The sequence below is a fragment of the Gekko japonicus genome, unplaced genomic scaffold (genome assembly GCF_001447785.1).
Source record: "Gekko japonicus isolate JY-2015 unplaced genomic scaffold, Gekko_japonicus_V1.1 scaffold21, whole genome shotgun sequence".
Lineage (NCBI taxonomy): Eukaryota > Metazoa > Chordata > Lepidosauria > Squamata > Gekkonidae > Gekko > Gekko japonicus.
Window position 1 is genome coordinate 1,498,940 of NW_015173122.1, and position 25,362 is coordinate 1,524,301.

Genomic DNA, 25,362 nt, shown 5'->3' on the forward strand with positions numbered 1-25,362 from the left:
TCAGTGGTGGGTTTGGCAGAGCTATACGTGATGGTGAGGACTCTGGAAGGGGAACTTGGAGAGCTGTGACCTGAGTGGACTCCTGAATTCTTTCCAACCCTGATTCTTCAGCGTATCAGACTTTCCCCAAAAAAGCAGTCAGAGATCTCCTGCATATCCCAGAAGGGGCCACCTCTCTAACTTCCTCAGCAGCTGCTGGCTGTGGACAAATTCAAGACTTTTGCCCTCTGATGCAAGAAGCTACCTGAGACAAGGTCTTTCGTGTGCCCCTCCTTTCTTCCAACAAGCTCGCTCAGGCTCACCGGTCTTTTCTCCATGCAAGTGCTGTCGTTCACAGCTGTTGGGTGTGAGTGGGGCCTCCCTACAGCTGTTGACAAGAAAAGCAGTTTCCCGCCAGCACTGAAAGATACATGGTCGTCTCACATCTTGATACCACTTCTGTGGGCTGTGACACCTCCACGGACAGGGACAGAGGGACCAGTCTTTTCTCTATTGTGATAAACCTGTGAAATGCAATGCCTTATTTCTGGCTGTTTAGGTTCTGTAAAGTTGGTGTCTTGCCTTGTTTAGAAGTGGATTTCTACTGTGTGCAATAAACTCACTAATGAAAGCGGTTCATGAGTTACAGGTCAGCCTCAAGAGCTGGGACCAAGTCTGCGTTTCTCCTGAATTCGGCTCCCTCTCTGCGCTATTCCTAGAGAAGGTGGGACTGGGTCTTCTCTGAGTATTCATCCTTGTTTTTCACTTAACTCCAGATAGGTAGCTTCCTTTAAGCAGTTGGGCCTCCGACCTGTATGCTTTGAGCTGGGTGCTGTTAAATTTGGTCTAATACGTTTAGAACAAAGATAAGGCTGTGGTTTGTAAGAGGATGGAAGCAGCTCTAAAGTGGGGGGGGGGGCTCTTCCCCCAGTGGCCTCAGGCTCCCACCTTTTCAGCCAGATGCTGTTTTGCTTATCATAGAATGTTAGCATTGGAAGGGACCTCGCAGGTCATCTAGTCCAACCCCCTGCCCTCTGCAGGAGCATAGCCGAAAGATAGCCCTACATACCTACAACGTACCCGAAAGATGGTCGTCCAGCCTTCGCTTGAAAACGTCCAGCAAAGGAGCATTCACCACCTCCCGAGGCAGACTGTTCCACTGCTCAACCACTCTTACAGTTAGGAAGTTTCTCCGGATATTTAGCCGGTAACGGCTCCCTTGTAATTTCCACCCATTAGATCTAGTCTTGCAATCCGGAGCAAGAGAGAATAGATCCGCTCCATCTTCTACATGACAGCCCTTCAAATACTTGAAGACTGCAATCATGTCCCCTCTAAGCCTTCTCTTTCCCAGGCTAAACATACCCAACTCGTTCAGCCTTTCCTCATAAGACTTGGATTCCAACCCTCTCACCATCCTGGTTGCCCTCTTCCGGACACGCTCGAGCTTGTCAACATCCTTCCTAAAATGTGGTGCCCAAAACTGGACACAGTACTCCAGGTGAGGCCTGACCGTAGCAGAATAGAGCGGAACTACCACCTCCCGCGATCTGGACACAATGCTTCCGTTAATGCATCCTAAGATTGCATTAGCTTTCTTCACAGCCACATCGCACTGCAGGCTCATGTTTAGCTTGTGATCAACCAGAACACCCAGATCCCTTTCACATGTGCTCCTGCTTGTCCCCTTGCTTCTATGTCTGCTGTCACTCACACACATGCCCCAGGGAACATTATCAGGATGAGCAGTTGGGAATGAGAAGTGTGCTGAAGAGCACAGCCTGCCTCTTAGCTGTTGATTAGCCTTTTCTTCTGGGATTTGCTTGATCCTTCTGAAAAGCTGTGCACAGCCCTTGTGCCGTGACGTCATCCCGTTTGCACTGAGTTCCCCAAGGGGGCGGCATGAAGATGCGCTTCTTCCATCCTGAAGCCTGCTTCTCATCAGAGTCACTAGAGAATCCCTGAATCATGGGGTTGGGAAGAGTAATTTGATTTGCTCTTCCCTGCTTGTATCTCTTCCAGTAAGTACCTCGCTGAGGCTGTGGATGGCCCAGGGTAGTCAGATCTCGGAAGCTAAACAGAGTCAGCCCTGGTTAAATACAGCCAGTTTGGTGTAGTGGTTAAGTGCGCGGACTCTAATCTGGGAGAACCGGGTTTGATTCCCCACTCCTCCACTTGCACCTGGCTGGGTGACCTTGGGCAAGCCGTAGCTCTGATAAGAGCTGTTCTTGAAAAAGAGCCGTTTCTGTCAAGAGCTCTCTCAGCCCCACCCACCTCACAGGGTGTCTGTTGTGGGGAGGGGAAGGGAAAGGAGTTTGTCAGCCGCTCTGAGACACCTTTGGGTAGTGAAGGGCCATGGGGTATAAATCCAACCTCTTCTCCTTCTAAATACTTGGATGGGAGTCAGTGTTCCCTCCAAGCTGAGTTAGTGTGAGCTAGCTCACAGTTTTTTAGCCTCTGGCTCACACATTTTTGTCTTAGCTCAGGAAGGATGGCTCCAGAGCAATGTACCCTCTAAGCTGTGGAGTCTTGTGAGCAAAAAAATCTACTTTGTGAGCTACTGGCATTCAAGTTGTGAGCGAGCAATTTTGGCTGCTGCATAAATCAGTTTGCTCTGGAGTCATCCTTCCTGAGCTAAGACAAAAATGTGTGAGCCGGAGGCTACAAAACTGTGAGCTAGCTCATACTAACTCATCTTAGAGGGAACACTGCTCCAAAGCAAACTAATTTATGCAGTAGCCAAATTGCTGGCTCACAACTTTAATGCCAGTAGCTCACAGAGTAGAATTTTTGCTCACAAGACTCCATAACTTAGAGGGAACATTGATGGGAGTCCAGGGCTGCTCTACAGAGGCTGACAATGGCAAACCAACCCATGAAGATCTCTTGCCTGGAAAACCCTTATGGGGTCACTGTAAGGGGTTCTAAAGCTGCCTACAGAAATGTGAAATTTGCAGTCCTCTCTAATCCAGAGTGCCCCTTTTGACCTTTGAAGCCCTCAGTGGTTTGGGGTCCAGAATACATTGCCTTGAAAACCCTAAGGGGTTGCCATAAGTTCGCTGTGACATGACGGCTCTTTCCACCACCACCAAGAAGCTTAAACCGTTGCTTGGCTCTGATGCTCACTGGGTGACGTTGGACTTCTCTCTCCGCCCTACCTGCCACACAGCGTTGTTGCAATGATGAAATAGGTTGTTCTCATATGCACTAAAGGAGCTGCGGTGGCTCAAGTGGTTAAGACGCTGAACTGCAGGCTGTGGAAGGTCAGTAGTTCAGCAGTTCGAGACCCGGGTGCCGCAAGACGGAGTGAGCTCCCGTCTCTAGTTCCAGCTCCTGCCAACCTAGCAGTTCGAAAGCAAGAAATTGCAAGTAGATAAATAGGTACCACTTTGGTGGGAAGGTAACAGCGTTCCGTGTGCCTTGGTGTTTAGTCATGCCGGCCATATGACCACGGAAACGTCTTCGGACAGCGCTGGCTCTTCGGCTTTGAAACAGAGATGAGCACCGCAACCCTAGAGTCGGATTCGACTGGCTTTCGAGCAAGGGAACCTTTACCTTTACATATGCACTGCCCTGAACTCGAGCTGATCCAATGTACATCATGATCACAAGTCATGGCTGGCTTGCTAGCAAAAGGGGTAGGCAGTCCGTGGATGTTAGCCCCAAGGGGCTGTTAGCTGTGAAAGGACTAGAGGCAGGCTAGGCTGCTACTGCTCACAAACCAGTAGAGAAGGCTGTTAACCATCTGCCATGCCCATGACCACCACTGGGGACATCCTTAAAAGAGTCCTCATGGATCAGATCAGAGACTTTTCTTAGCCCGTGGTCCTCAGTGGCCAACTGGAAGCCCCCAAAACGGCTGCAAGGAGTAGCCTTCCTCTGGCGCCTCCCTTTACCAGCAACTAGTATTCAGAGGTGTGCTGCCTCTGAGCATGGAGGCTCTATTTAGGTGGCAGAGTGCCTCTCTGTGGATTTGTCCAACTTCCCAGATGGCCCAGGCTAGCCTGCCCTCATCCGATTTCAGAAGCTAAACATGGTCAACGCAGGTTGAAGAAGAGGAGGAAGAAATTGGATTTATACCCCGCCCTTCATTCAGAGTCTCAGAGCGGTTTATAATCTCCTTTCCCTTCCCCTCCCCACAACAGACACCCTGTGAGGTAGGTTGGGCTGAGAGAGCTCTCTCAGGAACTGCCCTTGAGAGAACAGCTCTGACTGAACTATGGCTTGCCCAAGGTCACGCCAGCAACTGCATGTGGAGGAGTGGGGAATCAAACCCGATTCTCCCAGATTAGAGTCTGCACACTTAACCACAACACCAAACAATGCTTGGATGGACGACCAACCCAGGCTTGTAACGGCAGAGCCAGGCAACGACAAACTATTTCTGAAAACTCTATGACGAGTGACCAAACTGGCTCGGGCGCCGCATGCAGCCCTTTCACGCCTATTGTGCAGCTCCCGGCAGGGCGGCCGGGGAAGCTAAATATCGTTAGCAAACCAATATCATGGGACAAATAAATATCATTGTCAATATCTGCTTTTACCGCTTTTGTTATCATTTTTGGCAGTCTCATCTAATGTTAATAAAAAGCAAATTTGCATATTTCCCAGTAAAATGTGTAATATCTGTTCAGGTCTTGTGGCTTTCAAGCATCTGACGTTTATTCTGTGTGGCTCTGACGTTAAGCAAGTTTGGCCACCCCTGCTCTACGGGGGTGCCATAAACCAGCTGCAACATGGCACAGCACCATATTTGGACAGAGGACGAAAAAGTTGGTTCACCTCATGCACAAATAGAAGAAGAAGAAGAGAAGAGATTGGATTTATACCCCGCCCTTCACTTGGAGTCTCAGAGCGGTGTGCGGGGCTGAGAGAACTCTGACACAAACTGCTCTTTCAGGAACAGCTGTGCCAGAGCTTGTGACTGACCCAAGGTCACATCAGCAGGTGCAAGTGGAGGAGTGAGGAATCAAACCCGGGTCTCCCAGATTAGAGTCCGCACACTTAACCACTACACTAAACTGGCTCTCACTGTGGAAACACATACAGAATTCTTCTATATCTGAGACCTAGTTCTAATTTAGTCCTCATGTTCTCCTAATTGACAAAGGCAGTGCCGTGACCAGCACTCCTTACCCTTATTTATTGGTTAATGAAGGTTCGAGAATGTCAGAATGGTTTCTACTGTTGAATGAGAAGCTTCTAACTCAACTTGATCCTCTTGTTGTTGCTTGTTCAATGCTCCTGATGTTTATTGTTGTAAATGGTTATTTAAAAACGAATAAAAATATATATTTTAAAAATGTCGAAACCTCTCTCGGCTTGCCCCCCCCAACCTAAATTTTGCCTTTCTTCATAAGGAAAGTAATCCAAAGTGCCAGCCCCCCCCCATCCCTTTGGTTACCATTCTGGGCTCTTTTCCCCAGGGTCCTTTTCAAGAGGGGCAGAGGTGTCCCTATGGCAAGGAGAGGGCAAGGGCTTCTAAAGCTGCCTACATCTGCCCCATTTCTGGAGGGGCTAAGCCACCCAGAGCAAAGTTCCCGGGACCTGAGGAGCCTTGATTAAGGTTCTGATGTCGGCTAAGCCCCCCTCTCCCCCCCGCCCGGAAATATTAATATAGTCGCTACGTGCAAATCCGTCGGTGGAACCCTGGACCTGCCGCCGGCCGTGGATTAGATGATGTCGTTCAATCATCCGCGGATCCCCCAAGAGATTAAGGTATTTTTTCGGGCAGATTAGGGGGCATTACCAGCGATTGTGGGATGCCAGCGCCCTCCCGCATTTCAGGATATTGGAGAGGCCGCGGCGCGGCGGGAGGGGTCGCCCCCCCCCTCCTGCACAAATCTGAAATGAAAGCGACCAGGCTAAACCGGCAGGGCGTCATAGCTTCTTTTATTGAATTTGCCGGGAGGTGGGTGGGTGGGAGATTAATTTGGCAAGGTGTGTTGTGGGGGGGGGGTTGGATCGTTTAATCCTCCACCGCAGGCAAGCCCGCCTGAGTTTGTGCCTCCCCGCTTTTCTGCAAGACCAGCCGTCGAGGAGTCTCCGGCCAGCCCCTTCCTAGACGGGGCGAACGAACCCCTAGAGCTCCCCCAGGTTGGCCACCAGCGCGGCGCTGTAGATGAGGTCGGAGATGGAGCCCAGGGAGGTCGGCGGCCCGGGGAAGGCGTCCCAGCAGCTGGACAGCGCGGTCCAGACGGCCGCGCCTTCCTCCTCCTCGTCCGGCCACCGAGGGGGCGGGCCCGGCGCGCCTTCCCCGCTGAGGCAGACGGAGGAGCCTCCGGCCAGCGGAGGGGCCGGCGCCTGCTGCTTGCCGAGCTGCGGAGAGGCGCCCAGACGGGGCTGCTTGCTGCTGGCCAGGCCGACTCGACGGCAGGCGGGCGGCTCCACCGCGGGGCTGTTCTTGATCCTCCGGGCGCGCCGGTTCTGGAACCAGACCTGGGCCAGGAGAGGAGGAGAGAGGGGGCCGGGGAGGGGGCGGGGCGGCGACGGGGCGCTCTTCTCCCCCCCCTCCCGGGCGCTCACCTGGATCTTGGCTTCGGGCAGCTGCGTGAGCTCGGCCAGGCGCTCCCGGGTGCCGATGTCCGGGTAGGGCAGGGCGGCGAAGACGCGCTCCAGCTGGCTCAGCTGGCCCCGGCTGAAGGTGGTCCGCTTCCTCTTCCTGGGCCCGCCGGCCCAGCTGCCTCGCTCCGTCCTGGGGCACGGGAGGCTCCCTGCGGGAAGGGAGCGGGGACGAGCAAGGCTTGGTAGTGGCTGGGCCGCCTGAGCCCGGACCCGGACCCTCCTCCTCCGAGGGAAGCCCTCCGCACTCACCCATTCCATGCTCCGCCGCCAGCTCGCCCGCCGCCCCGTCGGGGAAGGCGTAAGGCAGGAAGCGAGGCGCCTCGGCTGTGCCCATCCTTCCTGTCGCCTCCCCGCTGCCCGTCCAGCTTTTATCCCTTCCCCTGAGGGACCGCCTCCTACCCTTCCCCTCCCCCATCTGGGGCCGGCAGCCCCGTCACTGCTCTCGTCCCAACCCGGACAGGTGATGACACTGGCGGGCTTCTCCCCAGCTGCAGCTCTGATGGTGTCTCTCTCTTTCTCCTGGGTTTGGCCTCGAAATGTCACAGCCCAAAGCCAGCTTGTCTTTCAGGGCCTCACATATTGTGTCCCACGTTTTCCCTTCTCTGTGTTTATGGATCTGCTGGCTGAGAATTCCATTCATGGGGGGGGGGGGGGCTTCCAGCTCGGGAAAGCCCTTCTCAATAAATCTATGGAGACTTTTACCTGCCACAACAAGACTCATTCTTGAGCTAGTTCTGAGAAGTTACAAATGGTGGAGCAACCTCTCAGACACCAAGGGAACTGTCCTTGGTGCTGATCTGGCACTTCAGCACCGGCTTGCGTCCTCTTCGAGAGCTGCAGCCCTTCATCTCCCAAGAGACCCTCTTGCCAGCCCATTTGAAGAAGTGTACGACCTCGATCCAAACTACCTCCTTTCCCAGACAGAACCCACCTAGCCACATCCTGCACAGCCCTTTTCAGCATATTAGCAGCTGTGTGTGCTTCCGTCAAGTGGGAGAGGTTGCACAGTGCCCACCCATGGCAAGCATCTGCTGGGCAGGGTGCATCAACCTGGCTGTGGTGCCTGGAATGCTGAGAAGCTGATCGTGCAAGGAGAGGAGGACCTGGTTGAGCACTAGGTAGAGACCCGGTGGTGATGCTGGTGCAAGGAGCAGCTCTACAGGTTCCTTTGGGGGTTTCTGGGACCTGGCTGGCAGTGTGGGAGAAGCTATAAAGGGTTCCACCTTTTCTTTCCATCAGTGCTCCTGAGAGAACTGTGTATGTTAGACATATGTCTGGTGAGCGAGGGCAATTTTCCCTTTGGGTCCCAATTTTATCAGAGGAAGCCAAGTGTCAAAGAGACTTTGACACCTGGCATAAGAGGGAATCACGCAGACATAGACATCTGAAAGCTGTTTGCAATAAAGGCTGAAGCTCTAAAGCAGCTTTGTAAAGAGGGCTGCCGACTCCACATTGGGGCCTGGGGGCCATGGTTTGAAGCAGGGAGGGACCTCAGTGGCGTGTAGTGCCATAAAGCCCAGCCTCCAAAGCAGCCATTTTCTCTAGGTGAACTGGTGTCTATCATCTGGCAATCAGTTGTAATTCTGGGAGAACTCCAGAATTCCCATCTGGAGACTGGCAACCAATGTTCCCTCTAAGCTGTGGAGTCTTGTGAGCAAAAATTCTACTTTGTGAGCTACTGGCATTAAAGTTGTGAGTGAGCGATTTGGCTCCTGCATAAATTAGTTGGCTCTGGAGCCATCCTTCCCGAGCTAAGACAAAAACGTATGAGCCGGAGGCTAAAAAACTGTGAGCTAGCTCACATTAACTCAGCTTAGAGGGAACCCTGCTGGCAACCCTGTCCACAACACCCCAATCCCAGCCCACTGCAGCAAAACCCAAAAGGGAGTTGGGGACACTTTGATTCCATCGGCCCGTCACGGCAGCTTCTGCTCAGTGCTGCTGTTCAGTGTTTAAGGTGCCGCGAGGTTCCCTTTGTGCTTCCACAGAATGCCCTGAGAACAAATCACACCCCACCCCCTCTAATCCCCTGCAAATCAAAGACGTGAGGAAGCTGAAAAAGCAATGCTTTATTTGGCTGCTGGTGTCAGCTGGAAGGGAGCCGCGGCCGCAGCTAGTCCAGATCGGCATCAGATGGGCAACCCAGCCAGTACTTGGCAATCTTGCGCGGGTATTTGGGGTACACATAGTCCACACGGTGTGTGCGCAGGTTAAGGCGATAGTACTCGTCTGAGGGATAGATGCAGGGATGCAAATGTCACTGGAAGTTGAGCTCCTCCAGACTTGCCCCCCCTTCATCCCCCCAAAGCTATTCAATCCCCCCACACACACAATTCCTAGCCTCCCTGCTGCCCTGCCAATACGTTTGTTATTTAATTTTTAATAATGGAGAGTTGGAGGTATCTTAAAATATTCCCCCTGCATGCACACGCAGTTGTGAAAGTGTGGGGGGACATTGGGCAAGGACAGATGTCCGGAAGGCACCCATCCCTCCCTGCATATTTTTTTCTTCTGCTCCATTTTCATCTCTTCTTCCCTGTTCCCAATCCTGGACAGCCCCGAGAACACAAATATTGCACTACAGAATCAGACCGCCTAGTCAGGGCCCTGTTTCCAACAGTAGCCAGCCTGAGATGTCTGGGCAGCAGCCCCAAACATCTCTTCTCTGTTGCTTATCACCAATGGCTGGTACTCAAAGCTATACTGACTTGGAACATGGCTCCTCCATTAAGAGTACTGCAAATGAACATGGTGCTGCATTGGTTTGTCTGCTCTTTTAAAAGAGAATAACCATAAGAACATAAGATAAGCCAGTTTTGGATCAGGCCAATGGCCCATCTAGTCCAACACTTTGTCACAGAGTGGCCAAAAATACCAGGTGCCATCAGGAGGTCCAGCAGTGGGGCCAGGACAATTAGAAGCCCTCCCACTGTTGCCCCCCCCAGCACCAAGAATACAGAGCATCACTTGCCCCAGGCTGAGAGTTCCTATCTATACCTTGTGGCTAATAGCCACTGATGGACTTCTGCTCCATATGCTTATCTAATTCCCTCTTGAAGCTGTCCATGCTTGTAGCCACCGCCACCTCCTGTGGCAGTGAATTCCATGTGTTAATCACTTTTTCCATGTGTTAATCAATCCGCTGGATCCTGTGGCAGTGGCAGTGGATTCCATATGATAAACGCAGTCTTTGGAAAGTATGGTTGGAATCAGGCCACCATTTTGGAAGGAAGCTGTTACTGTGATCAAGTGAGATCCGTATCCTGCCCATAACTCCTTCTTCATTTATCTAGTCCATTAGTCATGAGGCAGGCCAGAGAGCAGCTTCCATTAAGCCATAATGAATGCAACTGCTCACAAGCAAAGAGCACTAAGGGCGTAACTATAATACTTCTATATGCAGTCAACAGCAATGTGCAGTAGTCACATTAAAGGTAAAGGTAAAAGGTTCCCTTGCTCGAAAGCCAGTCAAATCCGACTCTAGGGTTGCGGTGCTCATCTCCATTTCAAAGCCGAAGAGCCAGAGCTGTCCGAAGACGTTTCCGTGGCCATGTGACCAGCATTGACTAAACACCAAGGCGCACGGAACGCTGTTACCTTCCCACCGAAGTGGTACCTATTTATCTACTTGCAATGTCTTGCTTTCGAACGGCTAGGTTGGCAGGAGAGTAGTCACATTACTAGGGGACATAAACATACATCCCACCGAGACCTGAGTTTTGGCCGCTGCAATAGACTCCCAGTTCTTTATTCACAGTTCCCAATTCCTTATTCCCTAATCTGACCAAAAATATCATTCAGCAAGCCAAAGTAAACACTGGACCCCTAAATCGTACACCCTCAGCCTCAGAGACAGTGCTGCAAGGAGGCAGGAATTATTCTCCGGTCCAAAGCTTTGCTTTTGAGCAGAGGTGCCCAACGTCATGCCCTGTGGTCACCACAGTGTCCGCCGACACCTTTCCCGACACCCACCAGGTATTTTTAGAAAGTGGGGGTGGGGTCAGGTGGGGCTTTTGCTGAGCAAGACTTCTGATTGGCCTTTGGAGATCTGATTGGCCACACAGATTTTTTAAAACATTGCTTTGGCAGCAGCTGCCACCCCAGCACGGAGGATCTGAACTGTGTTACTGCAGATTAAAACTGCAGCGGCCATTTGGTGGCTGGCTCTGCCTCCTGCAGCAGCTGTTTGGTGGCTCTGGCCACTATGCTGTGTCAGAATTCCAAAGGGGCCCACAGCCTCAAAGAGGTTGGGGATCTCTGTTTTAGAGCTAAGTCCTACAGATTGGGTGTCCTTCCCCCCCCAGAACTGTTCCCCAGACTCACCTCCCAGGAAGAAATAGACGCTCTGGAAGGGCTGGCAGGAGGCGGGCGAGCCCAGCAGCCAGTCCAGCTCCATGGACTCTGAGCTAGTGTCCCCCAGCCATTTCCAGGCACTTGGCTTCCAGCGGCCCCAGCGGCGGCGGCTGCGATACTTCTTGCGATGCCGGCGTGATGACCTCTTCCTCGAGCGACGTTTAGATGGGCTCTGCGCCACGTAGATCCGGCCGACCATGGCGGCATCCAGCTGGCTTGGCACCCCTCGCCAGTCCTGGCTGATGTAGCGTCGCCTGCTGGCCCCGCCTGACAAGGGAGGCAAGGAGGGAACCGGGGGGGCTCGAGCTAGCTAGAGGCTCCAGGAGGCAGATCTTGCCTCTTTGCTCTGCCACAGACTCACTGTGGCCCCCACAGAGCAGAAGCACATCATGGGAGCCCGTCTGGATGGCCCCGCTAGTCCAACATCCACAACGACCAGCGAGGCCTGCAGCAGGAGATCAGCAGCCCCAACCACTGTTGCTGACCAGATAACAGCAATTCAGAGGTCCACTGCCTCTGAACCAGTGTTCCCTCTAAGCTGAGTTAGTGTGAGCCAGCTCACAGTTTTTTAGCCTCCGGCTCACACATTTTTATCCTAGCTCAGGGAGGATGGCTCCAGAGCAAACTCACGTATGCAGCAGCCAAATCGCTCGCTCACAACTTTAATGCCTGTAGCTCACAAAGTAGAATTTTGGCTCCCAAGACTCCACAGCTTAGAGGGAGCATTGCTCTGAACACGGGGCTGCCATTTCACCTGCCTCTGAGGCTAACAGCCTCTTCTATGAACTTGTCTAATTCCCCTTGGACCCTGTCCTGGGCGGCCCAATCCTAGGGTTGCCAGGTGCGACTTGGGAAATATTTGGGGGCTTTGGGGGTGGAGCCGGGCTGCAAGGATGTGACATCTACTCTGGGAGAGGGGAGGGAAGAAGCACAATTGAACTCCAAAGGCATATAAGGCCCTTATATTAAACAGACCATGTTCCTTTCAAATGCCTTCCCTCCACTGGAAATAATAGAAGATGGGGGCACCTTCTTTTGGGGCTCATATGATTGGACCCCCTGGTCCAATCTTTTTGAAACTTGGGGGGGGGGTTTGAGGAGAGGCACCAGATGCTATGCTGGGGATTGTATGCTATGCTGGGGATTATTAGGAAGGGTATTGAAAACAGATCAGCCAATATCATAATGCCCCTATATAAATCAATGGTGCGACCTCATTTGGAATACTGTGTGCAGTTCTGGTCACCACACCTTAAAAAGGATATTATAGCTTTGGAAAAAGTGCAGAAAAGGGCAACTCGAATGATAAAAGGGTTGGAACACTTTCCCTATGAGGAAAGGTTAAAGCGCTTAGGGCTCTTTAGCTTGGAGAAAAGACGACTGAGGGGTGACATGATCGAGGTTTATAAGATTATGCATGGGAAAGAGCAGGTAAAGAAAGAGGTACTTTTCTCCCTTTCTCACAATACAAGAACCCGTGGGCACTCCATGAAATTGCTGAGCGGTCGGGTTAGAACGGATAAAAGGAAGTACTTCTTCACCCAAAGAGTGATTAACACATGGAATTCACTGCCACAGGAAGTGGTGGGTGCTACAAGCATGGACGGCTTCAAAAGGGAATTAGATAAGCATATGGAGCAGAGGTCCATCAGTGGCTATTAGCCACAAGGTATAGCTAGGGGCTCTGGGGCAAGTGATGCTCTGTCTTCTTGGTGCTTGGGGGGGGGGTCAACAGTGGGAGGGCTTCTAATGTCCTGGCCCCACTGCTGGACCTCCTGATGGCACTGGTATTTCTGGCCACTGTGTGACACAGAGTGTTGGACTGGATGCATGGATTGATTCTCCATTATACCTTATGCGGTCTGGTCTCCATAGGGTATAATGGACTGCCCACCAGACATCCCCTCCCCCCCAATTTCTGATAACCCTGAAGCCGGGGGGGCCCCTCCAAACCAGGGGATCCCCTGCCCCCAACTAGGGATTGGCAACCCTACCCGGGCCAGACCAATCTCATCAGGACTTGCAAGCTAAGCAGGGTCAGCTCACGTTGGTACTCAGATGGGAGACCACCGAGGAAGTCCGGAGCTTGTATGCAGAGGCGGGCAATGGCAAACCACCTCTGAACATCTCTTGCCCACAGGTTTGCCGTAAGTTGGCTGTGACTTGGCAGCAATGTTCCCTCTAAGCTGTGGAGTCCTGTGAGCAAAAATTCTACTTGGTGAGCTACTGGCATTAAAGTTGTGAGCGAGCCATTTGGCTACTGCATACATTCGTTTGCTCTGGAGCCCTCCTTCCTGAGCTAAGACAAAAATGTGTGAGCCAGAGGCTAAAAAACTGTGAGCTAGCTCACACTAACTCAGCTTAGAGGGAACACTGCTTGGCAGCACTTCCAACCAACACTGCCCCCCCCGAAAGCCATCTCAGTCTATGGCCCATGACTACATCACGTAGTTGTGAGGCTTGCGAGTGAACCGTGTGAGGAAGTGCCCAGAGGGTTGGCTGCACTTTAGGCCTCTCCCCCTATCCGATGGCCCCCACTTACTTCGTCGGGAGCCCCCGAAAAGCTCCACAAAGATCTCCTCCCAGCTGTCTTCCTGCAAGAGCGCAAAGTGGTCGAAGACCAGCGACGGGGACGTCTCCTCGCAGTTCTGACGGCTTGGCTGCTTGTCAAAGTCGTAGCTCCAGTAGTGCTTCCCTGTGGGTGGGGAGGGGAGAGGGAGGCGGCTGTGAGGCAATCCACAGGCCCAGCCGTGCTTTAGCTTTCTGGGCTTTCTGCCAGCTCAGTGCTGAGGCCAAAGCAGTGACAGGAGGTGCCTCCGTCTCAAGGACTGTGGTTGATCCCACCCCCTTCTCCATATATGGCGCTGAGGACATTTTATTCCCACAACAACCCTGTAAGGTAGGTCAGGCAGAGAGAGCGCATGTGAGAGAGAGAGAAAACAACTGTGAACATAATAAGGGGGATTCAAATCCAGGCCTTGGGTCCAACCAGTGTTTTCATTCCATTTCGCCCAGTTCCCCTACTTGCTGCAGAACCTGCCCCATGTGGCTTTTGTCCATGGCAAGGAAAAAAGCTAGAGTTGCCACTTTGGTTTGGGAAATGCTTGGAGGTTTTGGAGGTGACGCCTGTGGAGTGCCTGGAAATGGCTGGGGGACACTAGCTCAGAGTCCATGGAGCTGGACTGGCTGCTGGGCTCGCCCGCCTCCTGCCAGCCCTTGGGGAGGGGAGGGGCCTCAGCAGGATATAATGGCATACAGTCCACCTGATAAAGCAGCCTTTCCCCCCAGGGGAACTGATCTTGGTCATTTGGAGATCAACTGTAGTAGTAGTTCTCCAGGTACCACCTGGAGGTGGGCAACCCTACATCTCCCACACCCAACATTCTGTCTGCTGCACTGGCCCTCTAGAGAGGAATAAATAGTAAATGGAAGAGGAAAATGGTACCCCCCCCTCAAGAAACCTAGGCTGCTCTCGGAGTTCAAGGGTTGGTCTTTCTACCTCCCTTCCTGCCCCCTAGAGGCTACAGGAAGAACTGCAGGATCTCTCTAGTAATCAAAGGTATATTTGTTGTAGAAAAAAATCAGAAGTCTTTTTCTATTTGATGTATGCTTTTTCTGATTCTTTTTTGGTTTTCTTCTATTATTTTCTTTATCTTATCAATACAAACTACATTTTTTTAAAAAAAAGGCAGAAGAGAGGGACAAACTGAAGGAGGGAACAACTCCTAAAAAGTGGAGACCCCAAGCAGACAGGAGCGTAGGGACTAAAAGGCTATGTCCTATTTCAACCACAGGTTTTCTCCCCAAAATTAAGTTCTCTGCGGCACTGGATCTGTGATGATTCTGTTTCCCAGACGCGAGTCCCCGGTCCTCAAGGGACAGACGTTTGTTGGTAAACCAGCCCCAGGTCACCCCCATGCCCTATCCGCACAGGTGTGTCGCAAAGGGGAACGGAAGGTCGGTCTGGGTCACCTTTGAAGAAGTAGACCCTCTCGCTGGCAAGGTAGTTCTGAGCAGGCAGCGCAAAAGCGGCATCAATATAGTCGGGAATCCCTTTAAAGCCATGTGAGATGTTGCGGGGGAAATCGGGGTCTAGGACTCCGTCCTCAAAGCGCCAGTATTGGCTCCCCTGTGGAAGAGAGAGGGAAATGTTCCAAAGAAGGGGAGGTGCATGGACTCTGGCTTCCCTGGTCACAATCAATGGATAGATTTACCCCAAAACAATGCTTGCCACCAGGGCTCAGCTGTGCCTGGAGGGTACATGCGCTGCCCCCGGCCATGCTTCCTTGCTGCCCTTTGGAGACCCCTTCTCTCACACACTCTGTACAAAATAGGGCTGCCAGCTCTGGGCTGGGAACTATCTGGAAATTTGGGATGTGGAGCCTGGGGAGGGGAGAGACTTCAGCAGGCCATAACACCATGGAATCCATCCTCCAAAGCAGCCATTTTCTCCAGAGGAACTGATCATAGATGTCTGCGGATCAATGGTAAGAGCAGGAGATTTCCAGATGCCCCCTGGAGGTTGGCAAGCCAAGGACATTTTAGCCCTGCTTCCAGTGCAGCACACTTTCTGGGCACCTCATTTCTTCCGAGCGACAGTACCCCCTCCCATGGCCCCTCTGTCTTGCCCGGCGTTGTGATCCTCATGCGCCACCCATTCTTAACTGCCTGCTCTGTAATGTCACAGAGCCATGGAGTGCAATATGCCCCACTGGGACTTAAGGGATGTGGCTCAGTGGAAGACCTTCTGCTTCGCATGCAGAAGGTCCCAGGTACAACCCCTGGCACCTCCAGTTTAAAGGACCAGGCAGTAGGTGATGGGAAAGACCTCCGCCTGAGACCCTGGAAAGCTGGTGCCAGTGTGAGCAGACAATACTGAACTTGATGGACCAGGGCTATTTTTGGGCAGGAACGCACAGGAACGGAGTTCCGGCTGGCTCCCGAGTTGGCCACGCCCAGCAGAAGCAGGAATTCATTAGCATAATAGGCCACACCCAACAGCAGAAACTCATTAGGATTGGCTACATTAGGGGTGTGTGGCCTAACATGCAAAGGGTTCCTGCTATAAAAAAAAGCCCTGGGTTTTGACAACAAACAAGGTTAACAGAATAAGAAGCAAAAGGTGAGTGTGGCTGGATGACCACACTTCTGGTAATGTTGGTGTGTGGCATAATATGCTAATGAGCTGCTCTATCAGGGGTGTGGCCTAATATGCTAATGTATTTTTTGCTGTTGGGTGTGGCCTGTTATGCTAATGAGTGCCTGCTGTGCTTTTTCTACAAAAAAGCCCTGTGATGGACCAATGGTCTGATTCAGTAAAAGGCAGCCCCGCATGCATATTTTATTTATTTTCTCAATATCACAACCCACCTTGAAGATGTAGGTCTTGCCCTGGCAGTTGATGCGGGTGAAGGCTGCATCTATCGGTCCCTCGATGCCCCACACTTCCTGGATAAGTTTCGGGTACCCGGGCATTGCACTCTTCTCATCAAGTTCATAGAAATATTTCCCTGGATTGCAAAGTGAGGGAGAATACTGTATTTGTGCCCTTTTGGGGGCACAGTGCCAGTTGGGAGGGGAGTCCCTTGTTCCCCCTGGGGCACGGAGCATTTGCTTCTTCCTCAGCAGTGGGCAGCCCTTTGGGACGCCACTTGAAAGGGGCAGCCAGCTACATCGCATTCCAACAGGAATGGCTTGCTGAATGCTTTGGGTCACACAATCCCGTGCACCTCCACCCAGGTTCTGCACTCCTTTGGATATAATTGGCACAAGACCCTCTCGCAAGGTGCCAGAGGGTTCTGCATCCCGAAATCTCAGAGGGTTGCAAGCCAAAAAAGTAATATTACCCCAAGGGAGTGTTTAGACATCCAGGCCAGCAGGGGAAACCGATAGCCCTGGATGCATTTGCCATATTTGTTGTGGGTGAGTGGGGTCTTGCTCGCTAGATGAAAAGAGCTCTTCCCCCCTTCCCTCCTGGTCATCCCCGTACCACGGAAGGCATAGATGGAGCCATTTTTCACTGTCAGGAAAGCATCAAAGGGTTTCCCGCTGCACAGGAACTCATCTTCTGACTCCTGGGTGACTGCCTCTGGCTCAGGTGGGAGGGTTGGACCAGCGGCTGCCACAGCCTCTTCGGTTGGCCAGAACTCCTGTGGGTCGCTGCTCACTGGCTCCAAGAAGCCAGTGTTGGTGGGGACAGGGGCCGTGGCATTGGCGAGATCGACAGGGGCCGTGGCATTGGCGAGATCGACGTCATAGTAATCCAGGTACTCGTCCTCTGGCTGAAAAAAGACATCCCCACGGGTCACTGCAGTGGGGGGAAACCACACAAAAAGGTTAGCCATTTGGTGATACCCTCAACCTTGCACATTTAGTGTGATCCTGGGGTCACTGAGGCTGGGCTCCCAAACTGTTTCCAGTGCTGGGCTTTAGACTTGGAACACTGGGTGTAAATAATCATTGTGCCTCTGAGCATGTGAGAAGTATCTTTTTCTCACTTCTACGATTAAAGTTGCCACCTTTTCTTAATGGGACTGGGTGCCTCTAGCATCTTTCATAGATGACATTTTGCCTACCATGTCCATAGAAGCTTTAGCTATTGGAGAAGGGCATTTTTATACAGGTAATGGGGAATGGTTCAAGAAGGTGCTTTTATCAAGGGAACAAGACAGTGTACTATACATGCAGTATGTATTATACATGCAGTATGTATTATCTGTTTGCTGTGTGGATCATCATGCTCTCACTGCATTGTGTTCTGCCTACATAATATTATTTCTGCATTGCTTAGCACATTGTGTCTAATACTTTATACTTTGTTTCAGGTTTCTGTAATCCTAGTCCTATCACATTGCTTATTAGATGTCTCATCCTGTTGGTTGCAGTGATTTACACACTGTGTAAATCCGCCTCAGGTCTCAGTAAGAAAGACAGACTGTAAATAAGTAAATAAAATAAAATAAATAGAATAATGTCACTGTGTCTTGGGGGGGGGAGTGTCATGCAGGTAGGATCGCCAACTCCATCTTGAGAAATTCCTGAGATTTTAGAGCTTGAAAAGGGCACAGTTTTCGGAGGGGAGGGAGTCACAGGGGATTTGATCCCTTGAAATAGGTTGTCAGCCTCCAGGTGGGCAACTAACACACAGGGAACACGGCAAAGTTAGACAAACATTAAAAAACCACCGTGTTAGAACAAAACACACTCTACTAATATGCACTTGTGTCTTCATATGTTGATTTACATACCACAGAGACCCTAGTATATCTTACACACATTCATTATAGTACAAAAACCTAAAGTACATTTTTTGTTGTTGTTCAGTCGCACAGTCGAGTCCGACTCTTTGCGACCCCATGGACTAGATCCCGCCAGGCCCTCCTGTCTTCCGCTGTCCTCTGAAGTTTGCTCAGTTTCATGTTCGTTGCATCGATGACACTGTCCAACCATCTCATCCTTTGCCGTCCCCGTCTTCTTTGACCTTCAATCTTTCCCAGCATCAGGGTCTTCTCCAGTGAGTGCTCCCTTCTCATTGGGTGGCCAAAGTATTTGAGCTTCATTTTCATTATCTGGCCTTCCAGGGAACAGTCAGGGTTGATTTCTTTTAGGATTGACTGATTTGATCTTCTTGCAGTCCAAGGGACTCTCAAGAGTCTTCTCCAGCACTGTACATTATATATCTACTAATAGAAAAGTCCACAGCTACAGAGACCTACAGATTCTTCTTGTATAGAATTGTTGACTTATGCACTGTAAAATTGTGACCTTTGGTTCCAGGAAAAATAAGTCTGCCTGAAGAAGAATCTGTTGAAACACGCAATTTTTGCCTAGGAGGTGTGTCCTGTATCACTTTTTGTGGAGAATATAACAGCCTGGTGCATCTCTCATCATTTATGACTGTTGCAACCTCCATCAGTCTCTTATCAGGAGCAAGATAGTCTACAGCATTGGAATAGGTCTCTGTAGCTGTGGACTTTTCTACTAGTAGATATATAATGTACTTTAGGTTTTTGTACTATAATGAATGTGTGTAAGATATTCTAGGGTCCAGGGGTCATTTCATAGAAAAAGAGGTGCAGGAGCTCATTAGCATAACTTATTTGCATATGCCACACCCCCTGACATCACCGGAAGTGTGCCAGAAGGTAACACCCACTGCTCAGGCTCCACTGGACTGTTTTGGATTGCTAGCTTTTTGGGGGGGGGGGAATGTGCAGATCTGTCCACGCAGAGGAGGGAGAGCTTGAACCTGAATAAAACTTGGTCTTAATGGTGCCACTAGACTGTTTTGAACCCGGGGGCTGGGGGGAGCTCTGCAACTTACCTGGCTGCTTCTTGCTCTGACTGAGGGCTGCTGGGAGCAGGGGGTGGGGCTTGTTGCATGTGCCCGCCCCCTGGGCTCTTTACTGCCAGAGCGCCACTCCTGTGTGCTCCTGCAGGAAATGACCCCTGCGAGGGTCTCTATTGTATGTAAATCAATATATGAAGACACCAGTGCATATTAGTAGAGTGTGTTTTGTTCTAACACGGTGGTTTTTTATGTTAGCCTCCAGGTGGGGCCTGGGGATCTCCCGGAATTGCAGCCGATCTGCAGACTACAGAGATCAGCACCCTTGGAGAACACGGCTGCTTTGGCGGGCGGACTCCATGACACTGTACCCTGCTGAGGTCCCTCCCCTCTCCAAGCCTTGCCTCAGGCTCCACCCCCTAAACATCTCCAGGTATTTCCCAACACACAGCTGACAACCCTACGAAAGCGGCCCTTTCCTCCCCGGGGGAACTGATCTCTGTTGTCTGGAGGTCAGCTGGAATTCCAGGAGAACAGTGGGCCCCACCTGGCGGTCGGTAAGCCTAGTTGCAGGCACAAGCTCACCACTTGTTTAGGACCCCTGAGTTCCAGGTCTGCACCCAGCAGAAGCTCACTCGCCGTCACTGCCGTGATGCCACTTCCAGTGTTCCCTCTAAGCTGGGTTAGTGCGAGCTAGCTCACGGTTTTTTATCCTCCGGCTCACAGATTTTTGTCTCAGCTCAGGAAGGGTGGCTCCAGGGCAAACTAATGCATGCAGTATTTTTATTTATTTATTTTATCAAATGTATATCCCGCCCTCCCCGCCAAGGCGGGCTCAGGGCGGCTTACAACATACAGATAAATGTGACTATTAAAAACTCCGGCTATATAAAACAACCTCAGTTTAAAATACAATCTAAAATCATAGCTAAAGGAAAAGGTTCCCTTGCTCGAAAAGCCAGTCGAGTCCGACTCTAAGGTTGCGGTGCTCATCTCCGTTTCAAAGCTGAAGAGCCAGCGTTGTCCGAAGACTTCTCCGTGGTCATGTGGCCGGCCTGACTAAACACCAAGGCGCACGGAACGCTGTTACCTTCCCACCGAAGCGGTACCTATTTATCTACTTGCAATTTCTTGCTTTCGAACTACTAGGTTGGCAGGAGCTGGAACTAGACATGGGAGCTCACTCCATCATGACTAAACACCAAGGCGCACGGAACGCTGTTACCTTCCCACCGAAGCGGTACCTATTTATCTACTTGCAATTTCTTGCTTTCGAACTACTAGGTTGGCAGGAGCTGGAACTAGACATGGGAGCTCACTCCATCATGCAGCACCCAGGTCTCGAACTGCTGAACTACTGACCTTCCACAGCCTGCAGTTCAGCGTCTTAACCACTTGAGCCACCGCGGCTCCTTAAAATCATAGTTACACAGCACTTAACTGTAATACAAAACGGCGACATGCTGTCATCGTTCGATTGGCCGCTTCCAGGCGCCTGCTAGGCTGTTACTCACCCGGCTGGTGGTGATGTGAATAGTAAGGCCAGGTTGGTATAATGTCGATGTTAATGTTAGCCCAATCGCTCGCTCACAACATTCATGCCAGTTAGCTCACAAAGTAGGATTTTTGCTCACAAGACTCCACAGCTTAGAGGGAGCACTGGCCCCTTCCTGCAGCCAACCTGTTCCAGACGCCCCTCCACGCACCCACACTGTCCTTGGGTCTCCCCAGCCGTGCTGCAAGGCCACTGTCTCCACCCTTCTGGATTTGTGGGTCCGGATTGAGGACTGGCTGGGATGAGGGGAAGGGCACTGGGAAAGTGTGTGCCAGGCCAGACTAGCTCACACATTGGGCATCTGGCTGGAGAGCTGGGGGAGGGGGGCCACTTCAAGCTGGGAGGAGGGGATACCTTTGGGTTTGCAGGCTGTGATGTAATCGTTGCAGCAGCTCTGGTAGTACATGCAGAGGTCGTCGCACTGGCATTTCTTCTGGTCGTCGAAGCCCTTGTCGCAGCGCCCCACGCAGGACTCTGCAAAAGAAAGACCCCCAAACGGTCACAGGGAGGGAGAGGAGCTGAGCAGGCGGCTGGCTGTTTTGAACCCAGGGCTCTTTGGTGGTTCCCATCCCTCTGCTTGTGGTTTGCCGGGCAGGCAGCTTGCTCGGCTGGAACAGACTGACAGACCATCTCGCTCCACATCCTGCGTCCAGGAGTGGCCAGTCTGAAGCCTCTGGGATTAGGTACACCAGCCGCACAGGAGGCAAACAGACCATTCCCCCGTCTACTGTCTTGTATTAAGTGATAGACTGCCTCTTAACAGGGAGGCTCTATTTTGTTATCACGGTGACGGACTCATCCTCTGCAAATTCACCACTGCCCTTTAAAAAGTAGGCAAGCAAACAGCCACCATCACAGCGGCGGCGGATGCCTTCCGTTAATTATGCCCGCAGAAGGAGTTTCTTTTGTCAGATCTGAATCTCCAGCCAATCGATTTAATTGGGGTGACGGGGGTCTAGCATAAAGCCACCGGGAAAGAGAGAGGAAAACGCCCTGCATTCCTCCCCTGTCTCCTCTCCCAAGATCGAGCTGTTCCCAATTCCCCGCGGGGCTCCCTCGTCAACAACCCAAATGGAGTGGGAACGGGGACCCCACGGGGGCACTGCACTCACCCTCTGCGGCGAAGGCCCCACACAGCCAGCCCAGCAGCAGGGCCCCTAGCAAGAGCCGCATGGCTCGCCAACACTCTGTCCCCAGTCTGACTGGCTCTCTTCAGGAGGCTGGCAGCTCGGCCAGATTGGGAACAAACAAGGTCAGGAGGGTATTGGCCTGGGCAGGCCCAGCTCCTCCCCCTCTGGGGCTGGCTCCAGTCTCTTTGTGTGCTTTCTGGGTCAGCCAACTGTCAGCTGTTTCAGGTTGGCACGCGTCATTCTCCCCCTCCTTCCTTTTATCCCCCCAACACCCCTGCGAGGTAGGTTGAGCGGAGAGAGCATGAGTGGCCTAAGGTGGCCCAGGGAGCATCAGGGATGAGCCAGGCACCCTCATGTTACGTCATGCTGCCAATCTGGCCCTGGGGGCTCCTTGCCCTCCCATCTCACTTTTCAACGCAAAGGGGCAGAGATCCAGGGCTGCAGCCATGGGTGTGGAAAGGGGCCTTGGTCCCTCCTCAAAGGGGCGTTCTGGCAGTCCAAGAACCTCACAGGGCAAAGGGACTGGGTAAGTCAGTCAGGCTGGGCAGGTAGGGATGCCAGCCTCCAGGTGGGACCTCTTGGGGGTTCTTCCAGAACGACAGCTCATCTCCAGACTACAGAGATCACTTCCCATGGAGAAAAGGGAAGCTTTGGAGAGTGGGCTCTATGGCCTTGTACTCCACTGAGGCCCCTGTCCTTCTGAGGCTCCATCCCCAAATCTCCAGGAGTTCCCCAACATGCGTCCGGCAACCCTGCCCCCTATCCCCCGCTGGGGGCCAGGGGGGACCTGGCAAAGATCAGGTGTGCCAGAGCCTCCTGCATCATAGCAGAATTTCTTGCAAGAGCTTTTCTTTTTTCTCCTTCTTGTTGCCTAATGGGAACACAGCAAACCCTTTGGAATTGTCAGACTCTTAGTGGAGTGGAACCAAAGGACTCCAGTCTCTTACTTGGCCTCGGAAGACAGCGGTCATTTCCTACAGGAGCGCACAGGAGCGGAGCTCCGTCAGTAAAGAGCCCAGGGGGCGGGCACATGCAACAAGCCCTGCCTCCTGCTCCCAGCAGCCCCGGGCCACGAGGAGCGAGAAGCAGCCCTCCTTCTTTCCTTCTCTCCCTCTTTCTTTCTCTCTCTCTCTCTCTTTCTCTCTCTCTCTCTCTCTCTTTCTTTCTTTCTTTCTTTCTTTCTTTCTTTCTTTCTTTCTTTCTTTCTTTCTTTCTTTCTCTCTCTCCTTCCTTCCTTCCTTCCTTTCTGTACAGATCTGTGCGTTCCTTCCCCCCAGCTAGCAATCCAAAACAGTCCAGTGGCACCTTTAAGGCCAAGGTTTATTCAGGTACAAGCTCTCCCTCCTCTGTGAGGGCAGATCTGCGCCCCCCCCCCCCATAGCTAGCAATCCAAAACAGTCTAGTGGGGCCTGAGCGGGGGGGGTTGCCTTCTGACACACTTCTGGTGATGTCAGGGGGTGTGGCATATGCAAATAAGTTGTGCTAATTAGTTATGCTAATGAGCTCCTGCACCTCTTTTTATACAAAATGACCCCTGGAAGACGGTGATGGGTGAGATGAGTTTTCCGTATTTTGCTTTTAGGAGAGTGATCAGAAGGGACTTAACCAGCCAAATGTGGGGCACTGCCTTACCATCTGAGCAGGGACTGTCTGTGGCAGAAGCCAGAGCCAAAATTAACTTTAAGGTGTTCACTACCAGGCAGCAGCAGTGCTAGGGTGCCCAACTTCCAGGTGGTTAGTTAAACCAAAGGAGCGCACAGGAAAGATTGTGTAAACCAAAAATAAGACACACCATGCTAACTGTGGTGGCTCACGTGGTTAAGACGCTGAACTGCAGACCGGAAGGTCAGTAGTTCAGCAGTTCGAGACCCGAGTGCCGCATGACGGAGTGAGCTCCCGTCTCTGGTCCCAGCTCCTGCCAACCTAGCAGTTCGAAAGCAAGGAATTTCAAGTAGATAAATAGGTACCGCTTCGGTGGGAAGGTAACAGCGTTCCATACGCCTCGACGTCTAGTCATGCCGGCCACACGACCACAGAGACGTCATTGGACAGCGCTGGCTCTTCAACTTGGAAACGGAGATGAGCACTGCATCCCTAGAGTTGGATTCGACTGGCTTTTGAGAAAGGGAAACCTTTACCTTTTACCTTTACATCCAATCCATAACTCTCCTGGGTATATAACAAACTATTTCAAATACATAAATACAATTGAACAGAACTTATGAAAGTTTTTTCATCTGAAGATGCCTCGTGGCTTGACTTCAGGTATGGCTGCAAGTTCTTCTAGAACAAATCTCAGTTGGCTACGCATTTCAAAAATTTTCTTTGTCAAAGCCAGTACGAAAAACAGTCTGTGTTTCTCTAAAGAGTCACCCAATGTTCACAGCTACAGCCTGCAGACAGTGGGATGTGACTTCTGGTGTGTCTTTCAGACACCGTCTGTATCATAAGTTCTGCTCACTTGTATTTATGTATTTGAAATAGTTTGTCAAACTTCCAGGTGGTGATCTCTCGGGACGTGCTCTCTGGGAAATAGAAATCAGTCCCCCTGAAGAAAATGGCGACTTGGGAAGTTGGACTCTATGGCAGTATATCCCACTGAAGTCTCTCTCCTTGTTTTGTTCATTCGCACAGTCGAGTCCGACTCTTTGCGACCCCATGGACCAGATCACGCCAGGCCCTCCTGTCTTCCGTAGTGCTCCGGAGTTTGCTTAATTTCATGTTGGTTGCCTCAATAACACTGTCTAACCATCTCATCCTTTGCCCTCCCCTTCATCTTTGACCTTCACTTCCCAGCATCAGGGTCTTCTCCAGTGAGTGCTCCCTTCTCATTTGGTGGCCAAAGTATTTGAGCTTCAGTTTCATTATCTGGCCTTCCAGGGAACAGTCAGGGTTGATTTCTTTTAGGATTGACTGATTTGATCTTCTTGCAGTCCAAGGGACTCTCAAGAGTCTTCTCCAGCACCATAATTCAAAAGAATCTATTCTTCGGTGCTCGGCGTTCCTTATGGTCCAACTCTCGCAGCCATACATTACTACTGGGAATACCATTGCTTTGACCATACGGACTTTTGTTGGCAGGGTGATGTCTCTACTTTTTATTATGCTGTCAAGGTTTGCCATCGCTTTCCTCCCAAGGAGCAGGCGTCTTTTAATTTCGTGGCCGCAGTCACCATCTGCAGTGATCTTGGATCCAAGGAATGTGAAGTCTGTCACTGCTTCCACAACTTCTCCTTCTATTTGCCAAGGAGTGATGGGGCCGTTTGCCATGAGCTTAGTTTTTTTTTTAATGTTGAGTTTCAAGCCAACCTTTATATTGGCTTATGCCTCCTGTAAGCCGCCCTGAGCCCGTGTAGCGGGAAGGGCGGGGTATAAATTGAATAAAATAAATAAATAAATAAATAATGAATAAATAACCTTTGCACTCTCCTCTTTTATTCTTAGCAAGAGGCTCTAGATCCTCTTCACTTTCCGCCATTAGAGTGGTATTGTCT

At 51.5% G+C, this 25,362-nt stretch overlaps 3 protein-coding genes across 3 annotated transcripts in view; 1 reads left to right on the top strand and 2 right to left on the bottom strand.

The window, feature by feature from the left end:
• TMEM199 (transmembrane protein 199) overlaps positions 1-611 on the top strand; it is an 8,638-nt gene extending 8,027 nt beyond the window's left edge. The window contains exon 7 of the mRNA XM_015421851.1: positions 5-611. Coding sequence (XP_015277337.1) covers positions 5-69 — 65 coding nt within the window. The 3' untranslated portion in view covers positions 70-611. The remainder of the gene's footprint in view (positions 1-4) is intronic.
• A 5,449-nt stretch (positions 612-6,060) lies between these two features.
• On the bottom strand, positions 6,061-6,877 carry SEBOX (SEBOX homeobox). Its single transcript, XM_015421852.1, has 4 exons — positions 6,793-6,877; positions 6,505-6,692; positions 6,354-6,417; positions 6,061-6,230 (listed from the first exon to the last, which is right to left on the bottom strand). Exons 1-4 carry the CDS (start codon positions 6,875-6,877, stop codon positions 6,061-6,063), a joined length of 507 nt encoding a protein of 168 aa, XP_015277338.1.
• A 1,747-nt stretch (positions 6,878-8,624) lies between these two features.
• Positions 8,625-21,916, bottom strand: VTN (vitronectin). Its single transcript, XM_015421892.1, has 8 exons — positions 21,851-21,916; positions 21,093-21,212; positions 16,886-17,203; positions 16,267-16,406; positions 14,869-15,025; positions 13,439-13,591; positions 10,867-11,163; positions 8,625-8,772 (listed from the first exon to the last, which is right to left on the bottom strand). Exons 1-8 carry the CDS (start codon positions 21,909-21,911, stop codon positions 8,657-8,659), a joined length of 1,362 nt encoding a protein of 453 aa, XP_015277378.1. The 5' UTR covers positions 21,912-21,916; the 3' UTR covers positions 8,625-8,656.
• Positions 21,917-25,362: the final 3,446 nt, after the last annotated feature.

Excerpts from the sequence above, each read along its gene's own strand:
- SEBOX (XM_015421852.1), bottom strand. The coding sequence starts at position 6,877 with ATGGGCACAGCCGAGGCGCCTCGCTTCCTGCCTTACGCCTTCCCCGAC. Across the intron at positions 6,693-6,792 it reads GGCGGCGGAGCATGGAATGG|GGAGCCTCCCGTGCCCCAGG; the intron begins GTGAGTGCGGAG and ends CCCTTCCCGCAG. Across the intron at positions 6,418-6,504 it reads TGCCCGAAGCCAAGATCCAG|GTCTGGTTCCAGAACCGGCG; the intron begins GTGAGCGCCCGG and ends CTCCTGGCCCAG.
- VTN (XM_015421892.1), bottom strand. The coding sequence starts at position 21,911 with ATGCGGCTCTTGCTAGGGGCCCTGCTGCTGGGCTGGCTGTGTGGGGCC. Across the intron at positions 21,213-21,850 it reads TGGGGCCTTCGCCGCAGAGG|AGTCCTGCGTGGGGCGCTGC; the intron begins GTGAGTGCAGTG and ends TTTCTTTTGCAG. Across the intron at positions 8,773-10,866 it reads CGTCTATTTCTTCCTGGGAG|ACGAGTACTATCGCCTTAAC; the intron begins GTGAGTCTGGGG and ends TCTATCCCTCAG.